This window comes from Pteronotus mesoamericanus, unplaced genomic scaffold (genome assembly GCF_021234165.1).
Source record: "Pteronotus mesoamericanus isolate MK-2021 breed Mesoamerican mustached bat unplaced genomic scaffold, CSHL_Meso_final contig_116, whole genome shotgun sequence".
Lineage (NCBI taxonomy): Eukaryota > Metazoa > Chordata > Mammalia > Chiroptera > Mormoopidae > Pteronotus > Pteronotus mesoamericanus.
This window is the reverse complement of record NW_026555027.1, coordinates 43,304,002-43,322,027: the sequence shown is the minus strand read 5'-3', so window position 1 is coordinate 43,322,027 and position 18,026 is coordinate 43,304,002. Positions and strand designations below refer to the sequence as shown.

Genomic DNA, 18,026 nt, shown 5'->3' with positions numbered 1-18,026 from the left:
TTTTAATATAATTTGCATACATTTCTTTGAAAGCTTATAGTTACGTAATAATTTTTGACACTACCTAAATGGGACCAATGTCACGGTGTTTTACATAGAGACCTCGAGAAGGCACACAACCCTAAGAAAAATGATTAAACTAAATGAACAGAAAATTCACAGACGATAAAAAATCTCAGTCTCCCTAATAACCAGGGAAAACCAAACTGTGACATTATTTTTCTCCATTAAGCTATAAAACAACAACAAAATCCCCCCAAACAATCCCAAACCCCCCCCCCCACATCCACTGTGGGAGGGGTGCAGGGAAAGGTCAGCCAGGACAGCGTTAGAGGGCTCTTTGGCAGCGCTTATCAAAGTTCAGGGTATGCACCCCCTCGACCTAGGAAACCCGCGTCTGGGCTCCGTCCTGGAAGAGCACTTACCCATGACACGGAGCATCCCCACTTTCTGATCACTGCCGCCCTGGGGCACAGGAATAAGGCTGAAAAGTACACCTTTTTCTTTAAGATGTTGGTACTCTGCTGATGAGGAGATGGAAATACAAAGCTGTTGAAATATTGGATAAAAGTCACCAGAAAAGACAGGTCTTTGTTCTGTTCACTCTTCCTAACCGAATTATGTATTTTCTGTTTATGAAGAGAGTTGTCTTGAAAAAATTATTTACTAGCCCACTCTCACATTTTCTATTGTGACTATCTCACTCTTTTATAATAAAAATTTTTTAAAGACTGGACAACCCCCACTTATTTTTTTTACATAGATATAAACCAAGAGAATTGTAAAGATGTCTTGGTTTGCATTTTAAAAAAATAAAGAAGTAAAGCAAACACAGAACTTAAGCTGCTTTTTAACTTGCCTGCTGGTGAAGGAAGGCCCGACTACCCCGCCTGCAGCAGTCCAGGCTTCCCTGTCCTGCCTGACACTCTGCCTCTTAGCTGCACAAACACGGAGTCTGGGCTCCTGCTGGCCCCCACCTTCACAGGAGGGTGCCGTCCCACCTCCCTGAAGCCCACTGCTTCCCTGCACTTTCACGGCACAGAGGGGACACATGGCACAGTCTGGAGAATTATTCTCCCCAGGCTTACACTGTCTCTCCCTGTTCCTTTGTGTTGGTTCTGTCTCCCCAGCAGACCACATGCACCTTCAAGATTCCTCTTCTCTTTTCCGAGGGGAACTGGCCTGGGGATTTAGCATTGATGGGCCCGTGGGAAATTATAGGAGAAGCTGTATTTCTGACACATCTGGTGGGTTCTTAAATGTTCTGCGTCTTTTCTAGGTGGCAAAGAAACACAGCATGATGTTTGGAAATATAATTCCTCGATCAACAAATGGATTCAAATTGAGTATTTGAACATAGGCCGCTGGAGGCATAAAATGGTGGTGTTGGGCGGCAAGGTCTACGTGATCGGAGGTTTCGATGGCTTGCAGAGGATCAACAACGTGGAGACCTACGACCCCTTCCATAACTGCTGGTCAGAGGTAAGGAGATTACTTTTATGGGTAACTCTGTTTATATTATTACTTCAAAGCTTAAAAAAGGATCTATGTCAATATGGGTGTAAGTCTTTCTGATCACTCGGCTCCCACTGAGAACTTTATTGGTGGCTCCGAGCTTCCCTCATCATGGGAGCCATGGCTGATCTGGTCACAGAAATGACTCCCTTCTGGCTCCTGGCCAGAACCCCAGATGCAGAGAGAAGGTTTGGTCCTAACCTGGGTGCGTGTCTTGGCCCATAGTATCTGTGTCCTCAGATGCCACCTGCCCTTGTCCTCTCCACATGGGACTCACAGGGATCCCTTTAATACACTGTTCCTCACACGCAGAGCCATTTGGTAGTGTTTGGAAGTCAGCCCTTGTTTATTCACGTATTAATGAATAATCATTTACATAGCTGCGTGCAAGAGTTTAACAATGCAAACTCATGAATATATCACACCCAGGGAAAGGTAAGGCATTGCTAATCAATGGGCATAGGGATGGGTCAGCTCTGGAGACTTGCTGCACAACACTTTGCTTATAGAAAAAAATACTGTATTGTACACTCAAAAATTTGTTAGGAGGGCAGACTTCATGTTAAATGTTCTTAACACAATAATTATTTTTAAAAAGGTAAAGTGATCTCACTTTCTGGTATTTCCAGATTACTCCCATTTGCATTTTTTCTTTCTTCTTATCAGCTCATATGTCAGAGCATGTTTCACTTTAGAGAGTGGTCATTGTAGGTTGGGCATTGCAGACACAGCAAAGATAGCCAGGTCCTCATGGCATCCAGCCAAGACCTGTCAACCTAAAAAGTGTCAAACGGGGAGCCCTTATCGTTTACGGGGAGGGGGGTGTGCATAAGACCTTCTCTGTTTGGCAAGTCCCATTACTTGGCACTTGTGTGTCGCTCCATGGCCCAAGAGGGTTATGTCAATGGGCAAAAAGCCCTTGGAGGCCTCCTTCAGTGCCCTGGGGTTCACAGCGTGGAAGGAGAAGTCTGGCTTAATCCCCAGGTCTGCATGTTGCCCTAGAGTGGGAGAGCCTGCTTACCTGTGACCACCTGAAACCCTTTTACCAATTTTTCTTCCTGGATATTATGAGGACCGAGGATAATGTCTGGCACATAGTGAATAACTGAGTGAATAAACACATGGATGAATGTGAATATGCACACTGGAGAACGCATTCTTCTCCAACACTGGCTGCCAATTCCCCTCCTCACCTGAGAACTGAATTCCGGGAGAGACAGGCAGGAAACACCCAGCCCCTGCCGCAGTCTGGAGGGAGGATGGGAGACGTGTGCTTTGATCCTCTCCGTGTCTCAAGGGGAGTCAAGGCTACAGGCCTTGTGACTTCAGGCAGAGAATGTCCAGGCTTGTGTCCCCTGGCTTCTGGCCTGTGTCCTGTGAGCCGTGAGCCACGGCAGCAATCTGGGCAGTGTGACTGACAGCCTCTCCTGGGGCCCTGTGTCTCTGCAGGCTGCACCCCTCCTTGTTCACGTCAGTTCCTTCGCAGCCACCAGCCATAAGAAAAAGCTCTATGTGATTGGGGGAGGGCCCAATGGGAAACTGGCCACGGACAAGACTCAGTGTTATGACCCTTCAACCAATAAGTGGAGTTTAAAGGCGTCCATGCCAGTGGAGGCTAAATGCATCAATGCAGTGAGTTTCCGGGACCGCATCTATGTCGTTGGTAAGTGACCACATGGCTTCTCATTTATCCAAGGTGTCCCACCCACGCAGCCGTTCAGGTAGCTCAGACACAGCCCTCCTGAGAACTCACAGATTCCTGGTTGAAAAGGAAGCGAAGGTGGGATAGGTCCAGGCTTTGGCGGGATTTCCCTTGCTGCCCAGGAGAGAGAAGATAGCGCACGTTTAGGAGACGTGCAGAGCCGGTCATCGCTGCGGCTCAGGGGAGGCGCTGGAAGTTGCTGCAGGAACATGCACAGACATTGAAATGTGCCCAGTATGACAAGCGCCCCCAAAATAGTAGCTACCGTTATTTCTTATTTTGTGTTCATGGGAATTTTACTCTCCCTACTTGCTTTGGGGGCTCTGAAAAGTGGCAGTTTGCCAGAAGGAAAGCCTGGCCAGCCAGACCTTGGCTGGCACGCAATTGTTGGGGCTGATGGATCTCAATCCTGACTACTCATTAGAATCACCGTGGGAGCTTATTACAAAAGTACAGGTGGCTGGGCCTCACTGCAGACCCATGAAATGAGAACGGGAAAGAGGATGTTGGCCAACAGTGCAAGTGTTTTTACTATACAGGTGACTTTAATGTGCATCAAGGATTGAGAACCATTAATAAAGGAGATGCCAAAAATAAATTACTTCAGCAAATAAGAGCTAATCAGAAAAATATGAGATCAGATTAAGAAAAAAACAAAACAAACAAACACAAACCCCTCTCTCCTTTGCTTCAGGTTTCCTGTGTTTATGGTCAGGTTCATGACTCTGCTTAAAGGTCTAATCTCCAGAGGAGTAACCTGGGCTCGTGTCCCAGGTCATGCTCAGTTTAAAGAGGGACCTCTGGTTACTGTCACATATTGATGGCTTCTATGTACCAGGCCTTCTGCCAGTTACTTCATGCTCATGGTCCTGCTGACGTCTTCTAATCACGTGCTCGTAGTTACAGATCAAGAAGTGGCAGAGCTGGAATTTTGAGCAGAGTCTACCTGATGCACCGGGTGGCATTTCTTCCAGGGAGCAGTCTTGGGGTGCAGCCAGGTGCAGCCAGGTGTCCCTTGGAACCTGATTAGCACCTGGCTGCAGAATTTAATAAAGATGTGAAGTGCCTCTAGCACTTCTCGCCCCTATCTATCCACTCTGGGTTTTTAGAGAGCCATAAATCTACTTTCTTTTGGCAAGATGGTAGATTTTTGACCTAATCAGAAGCAGGGGATTAGTGGTTTTAGGGGAAAACCCCGGAAAAATAGCGAGATTCCCACCGTGCTTCCCTTTGGCTTCAGGTGGAGCCATGAGAGCGCTGTATGCCTACAGCCCCCTGGAGGACAGCTGGTGCCTGGTGACACAGCTCAGCCACGAGAGGGCCAGCTGCGGCATCGCGCCCTGCAACAACCGGCTCTACATCACTGGGGGGCGGGACGAGAAGAACGAGGTCATTGCCACGGTGCTGTGCTGGGACCCGGAGGCCCAGAAACTGACCGAGGAGTGCGTCCTGCCCCGGGGGGTGTCGCACCACGGCAGCGTCACCATCAGGAAGTCGTACACCCACATCCGGAGGATCGTGCCGGGAGCAGTGTCAGTGTGACTGTGGGAGACGGGCAGCGCGGCCCACAGACCCTCGGCACCCCTCACCTACGTCCCGCCCACTTCAGACGGCAGGCGGGGCTTGGGCTTTAGACCAAGCAGCGGCAAAGCCCTTTGGCTCCCATGGGGGGCTCCTCGGAAGTCACAGCGTTGAGACACTTGAGAGCAGCCAGGGGTGTTTGCGTGACCTACCTCAGGAGAGAAGAGAGTAATATTTAACATTCAGGACACACCTGCCCCACGCCAGATTCTGTGCCGCGCACTTTTGTACATCAATTCACTTAGCCATCATAACGACCTGGCGGCTGGATGATATCACCCCTGTCTTACAAGTGAGGAAATCAAGTTTCAGAAAGGCTAAGTGATTTGCCCCAGGTCACTCAGACGGCAAGCAGCAAAGCCAGAAGTCTAAACCCAGGTATTTCCATTTCCAATCCGGTGCCCTTTCTGCCATACTGTCTCTCAGAGAACAAAACAAAGGACAAAAACAACCCCCACCCCGACTCCCGACTCCAAAACTGGTTTGTTTGTTTTTTTTGTTGTTCTGACAAGTTTGCTAAAGGAGTCACTAAACAAGGCAGGGAAATAAAGGTGTTTCTTTCTCTCTTTTTTCCCCTTATATTTAAACCATCTGGAATCCTTGGTGCGGGAGCCCTGGATTCTTTGTTGAGAGCATCTCATAGGATGTTTCCTCTGACAGCTTCTGGGGTGAGGGGCCTTGGAAGGCCCTTTTGCTTTGAAAGAAATTAAACAAAGAAAACCCCAAAACCCTGTGTTCTGCTTTCTCATCAAAAACCACTAGTTTTTAAATGATCACAGGAGGCCCAGTTGGGACTAGAACTGTCATTACCAGACAGAATTGTGCCTTCAGCACAGTCCAGTCTCCTGGCCTCTTAATGTCTGACCGTTGTATTGTGTGGAGCAAGGGGGCTCCCAGAGACTCAGCACTGTTTTAAAAAGACACAAACATCCTCCCAGGCTTCTGGCCACCCCAGGACTGACCAACTCTTCTTCATTGTATACATTCCACTTTCTAGTTGGTGATTTGGGCTCATGTCTCGGAGACCCCACCTTTTTGGAACCTTCGTTTTTCAGGGTCATTGTAAGCTCTGCTCTTTGGATTTTGGATCTGCTTGGCACAATTTTGACTCAAACAGCAGATTCTGTCCTTGACTCTAAGCACTAGAGCTTTCAAATGAGCTCACTGGAAATTCATTCTAATCCCCAAGTTGGGGAAACAGATTAAGAGATCTTGTTTCATAGGCTGTGTTTAAAAGCAACAACAATGATAACAACATAGTAACTGTATTGCCCAATGTGCTTTATTTTCGTCATATGATTTAAAATCTCTTTATGGAGTTTTATTTCATGTCGGATGTGGCATATCATGCTTGTGCTTCTCAGCAGTTTGGAAATTGATAGTGTATTTAATTTTCATAGAAAAGTTATGGTTAGAAGAAGCTAACTCAAAGCAGATATAAAAAGACTTGGGAAACTACGAGTGAGATCTGTTTATGCTTAGAGTGAGGATAAATAGAAGTACCTGTTGGTGTGTGAAAAGCTCTGTGCCTTAGGGTCATGTGTGATAGCTCAGCTCCCTGCTATGAAAGTGAGATGGGAAAATATGAACACAGTTGTGGAAATTGAGAACACATATATCACTTTCTCATGAGCACTAATAACATTGACAAAGTTCTCAATTTAATTTAGTTTAATTCAGCAAACATTCAAGGCGTTCTTTATGTTTGTTAAACCTTGGGGGCTCCAAAGAACAAGACAAATCCCCACTACAGAGACACTCAATAAACAGGTAAATAGGCCACATGTCAATATTATAATTTTTTTTCATCAAGTCAGCAAAAATTAGATGTATATAAAGTTATGAGCTTGCATCCGACTCCTGATCGTCCTTCCAAGTGGTCTCTCTAGAGAGCTGTGTGCTTGGCTTAACGATATGGCCACTGCTTACATGTTTGCCTTTCTCTGAGGTTGCCTTCAGAAACTATTTATGAGCTACAGGAGAAATCAGTCATATTCCAAAAATGGTTTCAGGAGAGAACTTCCAACGTGGCTATCCAATGACACCATCACAGTCATACACGAAGAGCCTCCCCTCAGAAGGAGAACACTCCTTGTCATGTCAGTCCTCAAATAAGAGAAGGCAGCAAGTTTTGAGCCTATCAGTGGGTCAGCCCTACGCTAGGAAAGTGAAGATTTAGGATCTCTGTATTATGAACCTGGTTCTAAATGCAGGCCCCAAGTTTCAGGACTAGTTCAGAACACCTAAATGAAGACAAGGAAATAATTCTGTGTAATGTTTGTATCATCAGATGTGCAGGTGACTTGGGGTAAAAATCTGACATCCCTGGCTCTTAAGAGACAGGGATTCTTGATAATGACATGCATTCGTGGGCAGATATACCCATTAAGATGGCCCAGAGTTCTGCGCTTGAAGCTTCTAGTCTGTCGCTGTTAGGGGGAAAAAAGTTCAAGTCACTTTGGGGCAGCTTGATAGGTATAAAATTCTGGGCACTAGCCAGGCGTAGAAGAACATCTAGCTTGTTACAAGTTAACTGTCATAACCTATACCACCAGGAGGGGGATGAGGCAGACTGGTTTCAGGTGAGCCAGAAGCAAAGGGCCCTGGGACTTGGGCCAGGCATTTGGGACGTCCTAGCACAGCAGACTGGATCTTGAGGCAGGTCCTATGTGTGTGGACAGAGCACCCCTGGATGCAAAGAAGAAGATGAGGTAGAAGGAGGAGGAGGTCCTGTCAAAGAAAAATGATAGGTCTAGAAAATGATATCAGGACCCCTGGAGTTTGTGAGCATGACTCCATTTTCAAGAACTGTAAGGCGTGAATAAGAAGCAGTGTTCCATCCAAGGGGATCCCAGGAAGGAACCTGCTTCTTAGAAATAAGGCACAAGTTAGAGCAGCACTAGCAGTCAGACCCATGTACTCTGGGGCCTCTGAGCTGCCTGGCTGGGTCTCCCACCTCACTGGACCTATAGAGAATGAGGCCCCCCAGGTGCTTGGGGTGGAGGCTGTAGTGAAGATTAAGGGACCCCAATTGATAAGGCTGGTCTACAATGGGCATGGAGCTAAGCTCACTCAAGTACCAGCACATAAACATTCTCTTAGCTTTCATCACATTCTGCTGTTAATGACTTCATACCCCCACACCCCCCACACGCACCAGCGCAGACATTGCCCTTGAACTCAAAGCAAACTATGCTCTCTGGGAAATGCAAATACCCTTTGCTTATAGCTGTGAAAAGTTTAGCTTTGTTATTTATGAAAGTCCTTGAGGTACAGTTGTTATTTACTTATAATGCTTGATTTTGAAAAGGAAAAAGTACTCAATAAAATTTTCAAAGTTGGTAAACACCGCAGGAATTTCTTGCATAAACTTCTAACTTGGGGTTGCAAAATCTTTTTGTCTCTGAATATCTGAGCTAGATGTTGTAATAGATCTCATAATATGAAGAGTCATCTTTCATGGAAATCCACAAGTACTTCAAATATGTCTAACATAAAAATCAATTTTGACAGATTGGATTTTCATATTCTTAGGTAAAATAGTAAACAGTTAACTGAATTCTTTAAGTATTTTGGTTACTTGAGTTTGTATTTTTTTAAATGATCAAACTAAGGATATTGTTTTTGGTAAATATACAAATAAAGTTCTTATTTATTCAATAAAGTGTGTGTGCAGTGGATAAGAATATGTTGTATACAATTATTAGATGAATTTTTTCATGTTTTGGTTGATATAAATAAGTGATATCTGAATAGAAATTAAATTAGGAGGTAGAAATTTAAAACATTTCAGGTGGGTCAAGAGGGTATAAATAAATTCATAGGATAAGATTACTCAGATTTGGTTTATAGATTGAGAAAAAGTAGACAGCTTTTCTCCCCCTTGTCCATCATTGCCTCCCTGGGCCGGCTTTCACCAACCCATTTGCAAAGCATGTGACTCTCATTCTGCCTGGCCTTAAAACTCCGGCTACGAGAGGCTCCCTTCCAGCGCTCTGATTTCTGGTCTGACCTCCCAGCCCTGCGTTAACCAACCAGAGTCACCATGTTGTCCCGAAGGCTTATCCAACCTGTGCTTCTCAGATCAGAGCATGTGGGACTGGGCACAGGAGACAGAGAGCTGTGGTTCTCAACCACTGGAAAACTTGTCACTGACTCAGTTTCTTTCGGATTACAATGAAAATATCCTACACAATTGAAAAAGAAAACCTGAGGCTTTAAGGAAATGTGGGGTCACACGAATGGCTTTAGACCACTCCACTGGGCCTCCTTAGAAAACAGAGGGTTTTGCTCCTCTGCGGGGATTCTGGGGGGGAAACCTTGGGAAGCAGCGTCCCATCTCATGGGCGGGAAGGGGTCTGGAGTTCATCTTGGGCCATAGAGCAGACAGCCAGCACACCAGCTGCGGTGACTTCATTGCTGAGCTCTCCAGTTTCCCTGCGGGATCTACGTGGTGATCTGATGCCTGGGCCGCTCCGCTGGGCTGGGGCCTGGTATCTGCTCATCCTTTTTTTTTTTTTTTTTTGCTCCTCTCTTGTTCCTGGTGCTCTCTGCTGGTGTGTGGCATCCCTCGTTCCAGCCTAGTTTCCGGAGATTTGACCTCTCTACGGGATGTCAGTCCTTGCCTGCTTTCTGTGGGCCCATGCCCATTTTCTGTTCCTGTATGCCACCATGATTACAGGCCCTTGGTATTGGAGACTAATTCAGGGCAGGCCTGCCCACCCCCAGCTGACCAGCATCAGCCTGCCTGCTGACCAGTCACTCCAGTTTGCTTCTAGCACCCGGAGAGTTTCCTTTCCTTCTGGCATATTCAGATGTCTTCATGGCTACTGATCCCTGCGTGCCTGCTACCTTCGTACCCACACCTGCTCCATTGCTGATCATCTGACTGGTTCCCTGACCTGCTGCCTCCCCTGGGGTCTCCAAACACAGAAACCTCATTACCTTCCTTGTTCTCACTTCTAGCTACCCCAGCACCCAGGGCCTCCTAATTTCTGAGGTTTGGAGGAGCATAAAAGGAGATAAGTCTTCCTGGCTACAGATTCTTTAGGAAAGTTTGTGTGTAAGGAAAATTTCCTGCTCCTTTGCCAAACTAACCCAGTTGCTCCCAGTTTGGCAGTGGAGGGAGAAACTCCCAGTGGCAACAGATTTGGATCTCCTGGTCCCAGCTCTTGTCCCTATAAGGAAAGAGTCTTGCACGTTAATCTTCACTAAGTTTCCCAAAGGACATCATGACCAGGCTGGAAGAGCTAAGTAGGACTCGACTGGCTGTTGGAAATGGTCCTGCCTGGTTTGAGGAACTGCAGACCCGCCAACAGGCGAGAGGGCCCCAAAGCTGGAGCTGAGCAAGGAGGCCTTGGGAAAATAGGCCACTGAGGAGACAACACCTGTCCCCCTGGCAGGGGCACAGCCCCTGCCTCCCTCATATCACCCTGCTTGGCCCCGGAGGATGGCTGGTTAGTCAATGATGGGTAAGACCCCTTGATGGCAGGGGTAACCTAAGACAGGCACAGTTGCATAGGGGCCATCAGGGAAGGACTTGGGGGACATGGACGAGGGGCAAAAGACCTTCATCCTTCACCTTTGTCATGGCCGGAGTCCTCATTCTATCTGAAAGAAGTCTCCTCCTCTCTTGGCTGCTCTGCCCGCTGCCTGACAGGGTTAGTGAAACAACACAAAGGCAGGTACAGCCCTAAACTGGATCGGGCGGTTCCTGGGGACAATTCGGCCTGGGAAAGGAATGCATTAAATCCTATGAAACTTACTTTGTTAAGAATGTCCTTGAGTTAATGAGTGCTGATGTTTGGGGTTGAGCATAGAATGTGACCAATTTCCCAGGTTTCAGGGGTGAATGGGTGCCACCCTCTCTACCAGACCCTGACCTGAGGCAAATCTCTTGTGTTCCTTCAATTGTTATCTATGATCTCTATTCATTTTCTGTAAACATAGCCTTCTGACATTGATTGATGAGCTTTGTATCCATGCTGTATACCCCTGCGCATATGGCTCTCAATAAAAGCCACTTCGAGAAGGGCTCAGGGCATTCTCCACTAGAGGGAATCACCTCCCCTTTCCCTGGTAGACCGAGACAAGTGTCTGGGATGACTTATTTTATTTCCCCATCCATCACGACCCGGAGTGTACTCTGTGGGACAGAGTCCACCCTCCTCCTCAGCTGGCACCCGATAAGGGACCTTCAGGACCCGTACCACCTCAACTGATGATTTGGAGAAGGAACAAGGTCCTGGATGATGAGGACATCATGATTCCACTGTCCCTGAGAAGCAATGCTTGTCCTGAGGAGGGGGTGTGTGTGTGTGTGTGTGTGTGTGTGTGTGTGCGCGCGCACATGCGCACGTGCTGTTAAAGATAAAGGAAGCTGGACACTAAACTGGTAAAAATAGATTTTATTCTGTAACAACTGACAGCAGGGGAAAGTTGAGCCCCATTCTGATTTGTGCAGAGCTGACTGGGTTCTTAAAGGAAGAATGAAAGATTAGGAAAGGGAGCAAGCAGGAGCAAGAAAAGTCAGGGAAGTGAAATATGACAAAGGGTTGGTCAGTAAATGGGATTAGGCCAGCTGTGTTTGCTAGCTGTCAATCATGAAGTTAGGATTCTGTCTTCTCACAGAGATTGGGTGATAGAAGCCCTATCCTTCCTGATGATTACATTTCAAAGGAATGACTTTCAAGTTCTTGAGTAAGAGTCTCCTGGGCTGCAAGAGAGACATATGAGGTCTGTCCAGAAAAAGTGCAGCCATTGTTAATATAATGAGAATGGTTTGCATGACATTGACATAACCTGGCAGCCAAGGAGAGTGGGCTGAAAGGCACATGCGTGAACAATGATGACTTCGCTGTACTAATCAATGGGGGCGGTAGACACCATTGAGGGAGCATATGTACTGTGTGACTGTTGCATTCAAAACGAGTAGGTAGAGCAACGAATCTGCCTCAAATTTTGTGTTAAGCTTGAACATTCCTCTGTGGAAACTATTCAGGTGATTCAGAAGGCTTCCAGGGACCATGCAATGAGTGCAGCAGAAATAAAACTGTGGCACAAATGCTTCAAAGATGGCCGAGAATCTGTTGAAAGTGATCCATATTCTGGAAGGCCTGCAACAAGCAGAACACCTGAGAATGTTGAACTCAGCTGCCCTATAGCCAAGATTTGGTGCCCTGTTACTTCTGCCTTTTCCCAAAACTAAAATCACCTTTGAATGGGAAGAGATTTCAGACTGTCAATGAGATTCAGGAAAATATGAGGGGCAGCTGATGACATTTCCAACAAAGGATTTCACAGGGTATTTTGAGCAGTGGAAAAGGTGCTGGAAGAACTGTGTGAGGTCCCAAGGTGCCTACTTGGAAGGGGACTGAGACGTCATTGTCCTATGTACAATATTTCTTGTATTTTGTATCTTCTTCAGTAAATGTCTCTATTTGTCATAGTACATGTCATAGATACTTTCTGGACAGACGTCGTATACACATGGCTCAAAGGGAAAGAGGTAGGTTTTACAATTCTAAGACCTGCTTAATAAATCCTATAAGAAATGGAGTCAGGGGCCTATCATTAGGTCGAGGTCATAAAAAATGGTAAATTCTTTTGACAGCTTTTTCAGACAAACCCGGGGGGCTGAGCATTCTAAGGATGCAGTCTCAGGCTGCCATGCTTGGGTTGGTCCAGTCTCTTAGTGCAGGGGTTTGGAGAGAGTGTTTTGCAATTCTCAGTGTCCCATGGACAGATACTATTAAAGAAACAGGTGTGCCCACTGCCTCTGGGGTATCTTAAAGGAGACTGACAATTTTCTACAACCCAACAGAAGCCCACTCTGACACCAGGAATGCCAACAACCTCCCCATTCTAGAATATTCTGAAGATAGCTAAAGAGAAAAATGATACTAAAACTTTTTTGAATTTATGTAGGCCAGAGTGGTGCTTTCAAACATTTCAGACTACATCTCACTGTTTCAAAATAAAACCATTATCGATGTTTTCTGTTTTATTGTATTTTTCCTTTTTTTGGTATTTTTTCTTAAAATGATGGCCATAACTCACTGTATTAACTTTATCACCCACCAATGGCTCACAAATCACCGCCTACATCTGAAGAACACAAGTTTGGAGGCTGCAGACCTGGGCAAAGACAGGGCAGGGGCGATGGGGAGAGGAGACTGGTAAACCCCTGGTTTAACACAGCAGAAACCCACTGGTAAAATTTGATGGCACAAAGAAGCCTATGAGTCTGACCTTAAATAGACTGAATTTTTGTGGGTGAAATACTGTTCTTTCACAATAAAAATATAGCAATAGGAGCAGATGATCCTATTGAGCAATTTCCTAGAAACATGGGTCAGAGCCAGAAATAGTCAAAGAGTCTCAGAAAGTGACAAAAAATAGTCTAAGTAGAAATGTTAGGGTTTTTAATTATCAAAGTTCTTCTTGGTTGCATTCCCAGAGATGGTCACTGTAAAAACCCTGAGGAGAAAATGATATATTTGATTTTGTTCTAGCTGAGGCATAGATATTAACGAAGAAAGTAGCAGGGTTTGTGAAACAATGCAACCTATTGAGCATCTACTATGTGCTAGGCATAATTCTAGGTACCAGGACTTCATAGCCACCACCAAAACAAAGTCCCTGCTCTCATGAGCTAGCCTTCCAGTAGGGAGAGACAGGCGACGACCAAACAAGTGCATTATTTAATGTCAAGTAGTGATCAATGCCAGAAAAGCAGTAAAACAAGATAAAGGGCACACATGCTACTTTAAATAGGGTGAGCAGAGAGGTCCTTTTTGATGAGACAGTTAATCTGAAACTTGAGTGAAGAGAAAGTGTGTGGCCTGTGAATAGCCAACGCAAAGGCCTTGAGGCGGGTGGCTCAGTGTATTCAAGGACAGCAAAGAGGTCTCGGTGGCTGGAATGAGTTCAGAGGCACGCAAGGCTCTCAAGGCCACTGTGATCACTTTGAGTGTAAGCAGAGTGAGGTGGGAGGGCACAAGACAAGTTCAGAAATGCTAAAGATTCATAAATGTTACACACCCAGGTTTGTGGCTTACAAATGCAAGTCTGCTGCAGTGACTGTCTAGAACCTGCAGAACCCAAGGCTTTTGTGCTGCCACCAGACACTGAGCTCTTTCTCTACATCCATGGTCTTTCTGATCCTGCCCTGTATACTCACATGATGGCGGGCTGGGCTGGCTCTCCCTGCGGCCTAGTCCCGGGAGTGGAGGGCACTTTGGGGAAAGTCTCTTAAAGGAAGATCTAGCGATTCTTCCCAGTGGAAGTGGAGTTGACCGCATTCCGATACAAGGGCCTTCTGGCGGTTACAGGGCCATCGGCGCGGATGTTGGTGGGGTGGTGCCAGGGGGACGAAAGCCAGAACTTTGAAAATCGGTGACCCCCAGGAGGCCTCGGTGACGTTAGAGAAAAACTTGAACTGAGATTCTGCACTTTAAAAAACAAACTAATTAAAATCCTTAGTGGTTAAGCACCAACGAACAAACCATTTTAAAAAGTGTATGTATGTGGCACATAAAATATGTGGCCATTGAGATGCGAAGTAGAAATTAGATGTTAAAAGTGTTATTTCCCGCTGGTTTTAAAGACATCTTCCTGGGAGGAAGGTTGGAACCGCGGTAGAACCAGGAGGGGGACGCAGCGGGTGGATTCGGCTGCGGCTGCGGCAGAGTGGCTCCGCCCTCCTGACTCCGGGGAAGGGCAAGCACAGTCTCTGCCCGACAGAGCGGCCGTGAGGGTGAAATGGGACCACACACGGGGCACGCCCAGCTCGCGGGCTGGCAGGCTGTCGATGCCCCATGCAGTGGTCTGCTAAAAATGTCCTCACTAGACCAACGCCCAAAGCCCACGGGGCTGGGGGTTATTTCCTTGCTGGTCTTCGTACCTGCAGCCCCTGTTTCTGCACAGCCGGGCACACCGTGAACAAGAAGGTTGCTGCTGTCACCGCCTGCCAAGAATAATGTATGAGGGCGGCCCTGAGAAGCTACCACCCCAGAAATTGCCACCACCATTATCAATCATGTATCCAGTTGTATCCAACTGGCTGGAACAAAATAGGAAATGTCCTCTTTAGAAAGGGACCGTTCTCCTCAGTTTGCCAGACCTGCCTGGCCCCGGAGGCCTTGGCGTCGGCAGCCTCTGACACACACTATGTTGTTTAATCCTTGCACCAGCTCCGTGAAGTCCACTGATGTTTAATGGATGAGAAAACCGAGGGTCAGAGAGGCCGAGTAACTTCTGTGTCAGGGCTGGGCACGGGTCTGCTGGACACATGCAGAAACAACTGATGCTGTTTCTGCCATGCCCACTGCTGCTTGCGAAGAAAGGTACACACTGAATGCAGGGATGACATGGGACCCATTTAACTCCATGATTCCATGATTCCATGATTCAATGATTTTAGATCATACCAGTCACCATTCCAGAGTCACCCTGAAAAAAATCTAGAAATATGCATCACTATGTGATTTATGTGAGGACAGACACCTTTGCCAAAAAAACAACAAGATGTTGGAGGTGACCTATAAGGTGACTTCCAGCCCTAACAGGCTCTCATGTGGGAGGTAGGACTGTACTTTCAACGGTGTCCATATGGGGACAAAAGATGACAAGTTTCTTAATTACATCCTGGTGATAGGGCTGAGCCACTGACTCCCAGAGGGTTTGTTCTCCTAAAAAGACATATCTGACCTGAGCTGCCAGCCCCATGGCTCTGTCCTGCCCTCCCAGGTCCCTGCGGGGCCTCCTCTCTCAGCATGAGTTCTTAGAGCACACGTGGCCTGCTCCACACAGAGCTCGTTCACTCTAGGACACTGTTGATTGCAAGATGCATCTTTGTTTTAGGTGACTCTAACAAAGGAAAGCTGGTACAATGCCTCAGTGATAGAATTTCACCCTGCATGAACAGGTCACAGCAGCTTTTCTCTGCTTTGAAATTCCTTTTCTCTGCCTTTAGAGATTCTGCCATTTACCCTGCCCACCACTTAGATTCTTTGACATAATATAGGCAATTCTTTATTAAGCACATCTTCTCAGTAAGGAAGCATAACATAGCATCATTTACTTAGGTGTCCTACAAAACTTGTTTGTTGCTTTGCAAGGAAATATGGAATTGTTGCTATTCCTCTTGTAATGAATATTTGTTTCAAAGATATAAAATTTATGTCCCAATGTGCTAGTTCCTTGCTTTTCTGTTCATGGTAACGTTTTGTTTCAATTATAGCATTATTATCATTTCTTAGGGCAGCCTCAATGAGGTCTAAGTGACCTACAAAAAAACTGCACATATTTAAAGTGTACTATTTGATGTTTTGTCGTATGTATGTATCTGTGAAACAATCACAAACAAGATAATGAAACCACTTGCCTTCAAAGTTTCTCCTGCCCCATGGGAGTCCCTCCCTCCCACCCATCCCCACCCCTCCACCACTCCTGTACAGGCAACCAATTATTCACTTTCTGTTAGTATAGAGCAGTTTGCATTTTCTAGAACTTTCTATAAATGGGATTATACAACAGTACTCTTCTTTTCCTCTGGCTTTTTCCACTCAGAAATTATCTTGAGATTTATTATTCTTGTTGTATCAATACATTCATTCCTTTAAAAAAAAACAGCTTGGGATATTATTTATATGATATAAAATTCATCTGACTTACGTCAATGGGTTTTAGTTACAGAGCTGTGCAAACATCACCAAAATCTAACTGCAGAAAAACATCATTAAAAGGAAAAAGAAATCTGAAAACCCAGGTGTTGAAACACTTTTGTTGAAGTTCCCTCCAGCTGTGGTGGTTGGCACCCCTTCGTACTATGTGTACGTCAGTTGAATGCGGGGGGTTATAATTCTATTCATATAAATTCATATATATGTATAATAAAAATGTCTAATTACAGGACACTTTTCTTACCCCTCCCCCCAAAAGAAACTGCCTGCCCCTTTGCAGTCACTCCCACTTACGCCCCCAGCCCCAGGTGACCACTATCCTACTTTCTGCCTCTGTATGTTTCCCTGCCCTTGACATACCCTATAAATGGAATCATGTACTATGTGGTCTTCTGACTGGTTTTCGCAACTTAGCATGTTTCCAACTTTCATGTGTGCTGTAATATATATCAATGTTTCATTCCTGTTTATGGGCAAATAATACTCCATTATTTAGATATATCACATTTATCCATTTTTCTTTGATGGAAACACTTGGGCTGTTTCAGTCTTCAAGTTATTATGAACAAAACTGTTATAAATATTTACGTACAAGTTGCCATATGGACCAACATTTCATTTCTCTTGGGTATACACTTAGAAATACAATTACTAGGTCATTTGGTAATTCTATGCTTAATAGGCTGAGAAACTGCCAAACTGTTTTCCAAAGTGACTGTACCATTTTACATTCCTTATAGCAAAGTACAAGGATTTTTAATTTTTCCACAGCCTTGACAACACTTGCTATTGTCTCTTTTTAAATTCTATCCATTCTAGGGGGTGTAGAGTAGTATTTCATTGTGGTTTTGATTTGCATTTTCCTAATGACTGGTGATGAGCATATTTTTATATGCTGACCGGCCATTCATATATCTGTTTTGAGGAAATGTCTCTTTAAATCCTTTGCCCATTTTTACATCAAGCTATTTGTCTTTCTGATTGAGTTTTAAGAATTTTCTATATATTCTGGTTATGAATTCTTTATCAGACATATGATTAGCAAAGACATCTGTCTTTGTTCTCATGTTTAGGTCTGGGGTCCATTTTGAGTTATTTTTGTGTACAATGTGATATGCAAGTCCAAATCCATCCTTTTTTTTTTTTTTTTTTTTTTTTTTTTTTTTTTTGCCTGTGGATATCTCAGCACCATTTTTTAAAAACCTAATCTCCCCCCAAATGAATTGTCTTGGAAATAAATAAATAAATAAATCATGATTGGAAAGTAAAAATTAAAATAATTTTTATTTGCAGATGACATGATTATTTATGTAATTTCATGGGATATATCAAAAATAGAAAAGAAAAACAACAAAATTTTCAGAATCCATAAGAGAATTTAGTATTGTTGTAGGAAACATTAATATATAAGAAAATGGATTATATTTCTCTAAACTAACAATGAATAATCAGAAATCAATATAAAAAACTATGTTACCAACTACTCTTTTCCTGGATCCGATTCCAAATCCTAGACTGTGAGGTGTGGTGGTTCTAAAATACGT

General features: G+C 45.0%; 1 protein-coding gene across 1 annotated transcript in view; it reads left to right on the top strand.

Annotated features, from left to right (window-relative positions):
• The window catches only part of KLHL6 (kelch like family member 6), a 52,835-nt gene extending 47,563 nt beyond the window's left edge, over nucleotides 1-5,272 (top strand). The window contains exons 5-7 of the mRNA XM_054577125.1: nucleotides 1,280-1,482; nucleotides 2,965-3,178; nucleotides 4,458-5,272. Of these exons, the coding sequence (XP_054433100.1) occupies nucleotides 1,280-1,482; nucleotides 2,965-3,178; nucleotides 4,458-4,759 (719 nt within the window). The 3' untranslated portion in view covers nucleotides 4,760-5,272. The remainder of the gene's footprint in view (nucleotides 1-1,279; nucleotides 1,483-2,964; nucleotides 3,179-4,457) is intronic.
• The last annotated feature ends 12,754 nt before the right edge of the window (nucleotides 5,273-18,026 follow it).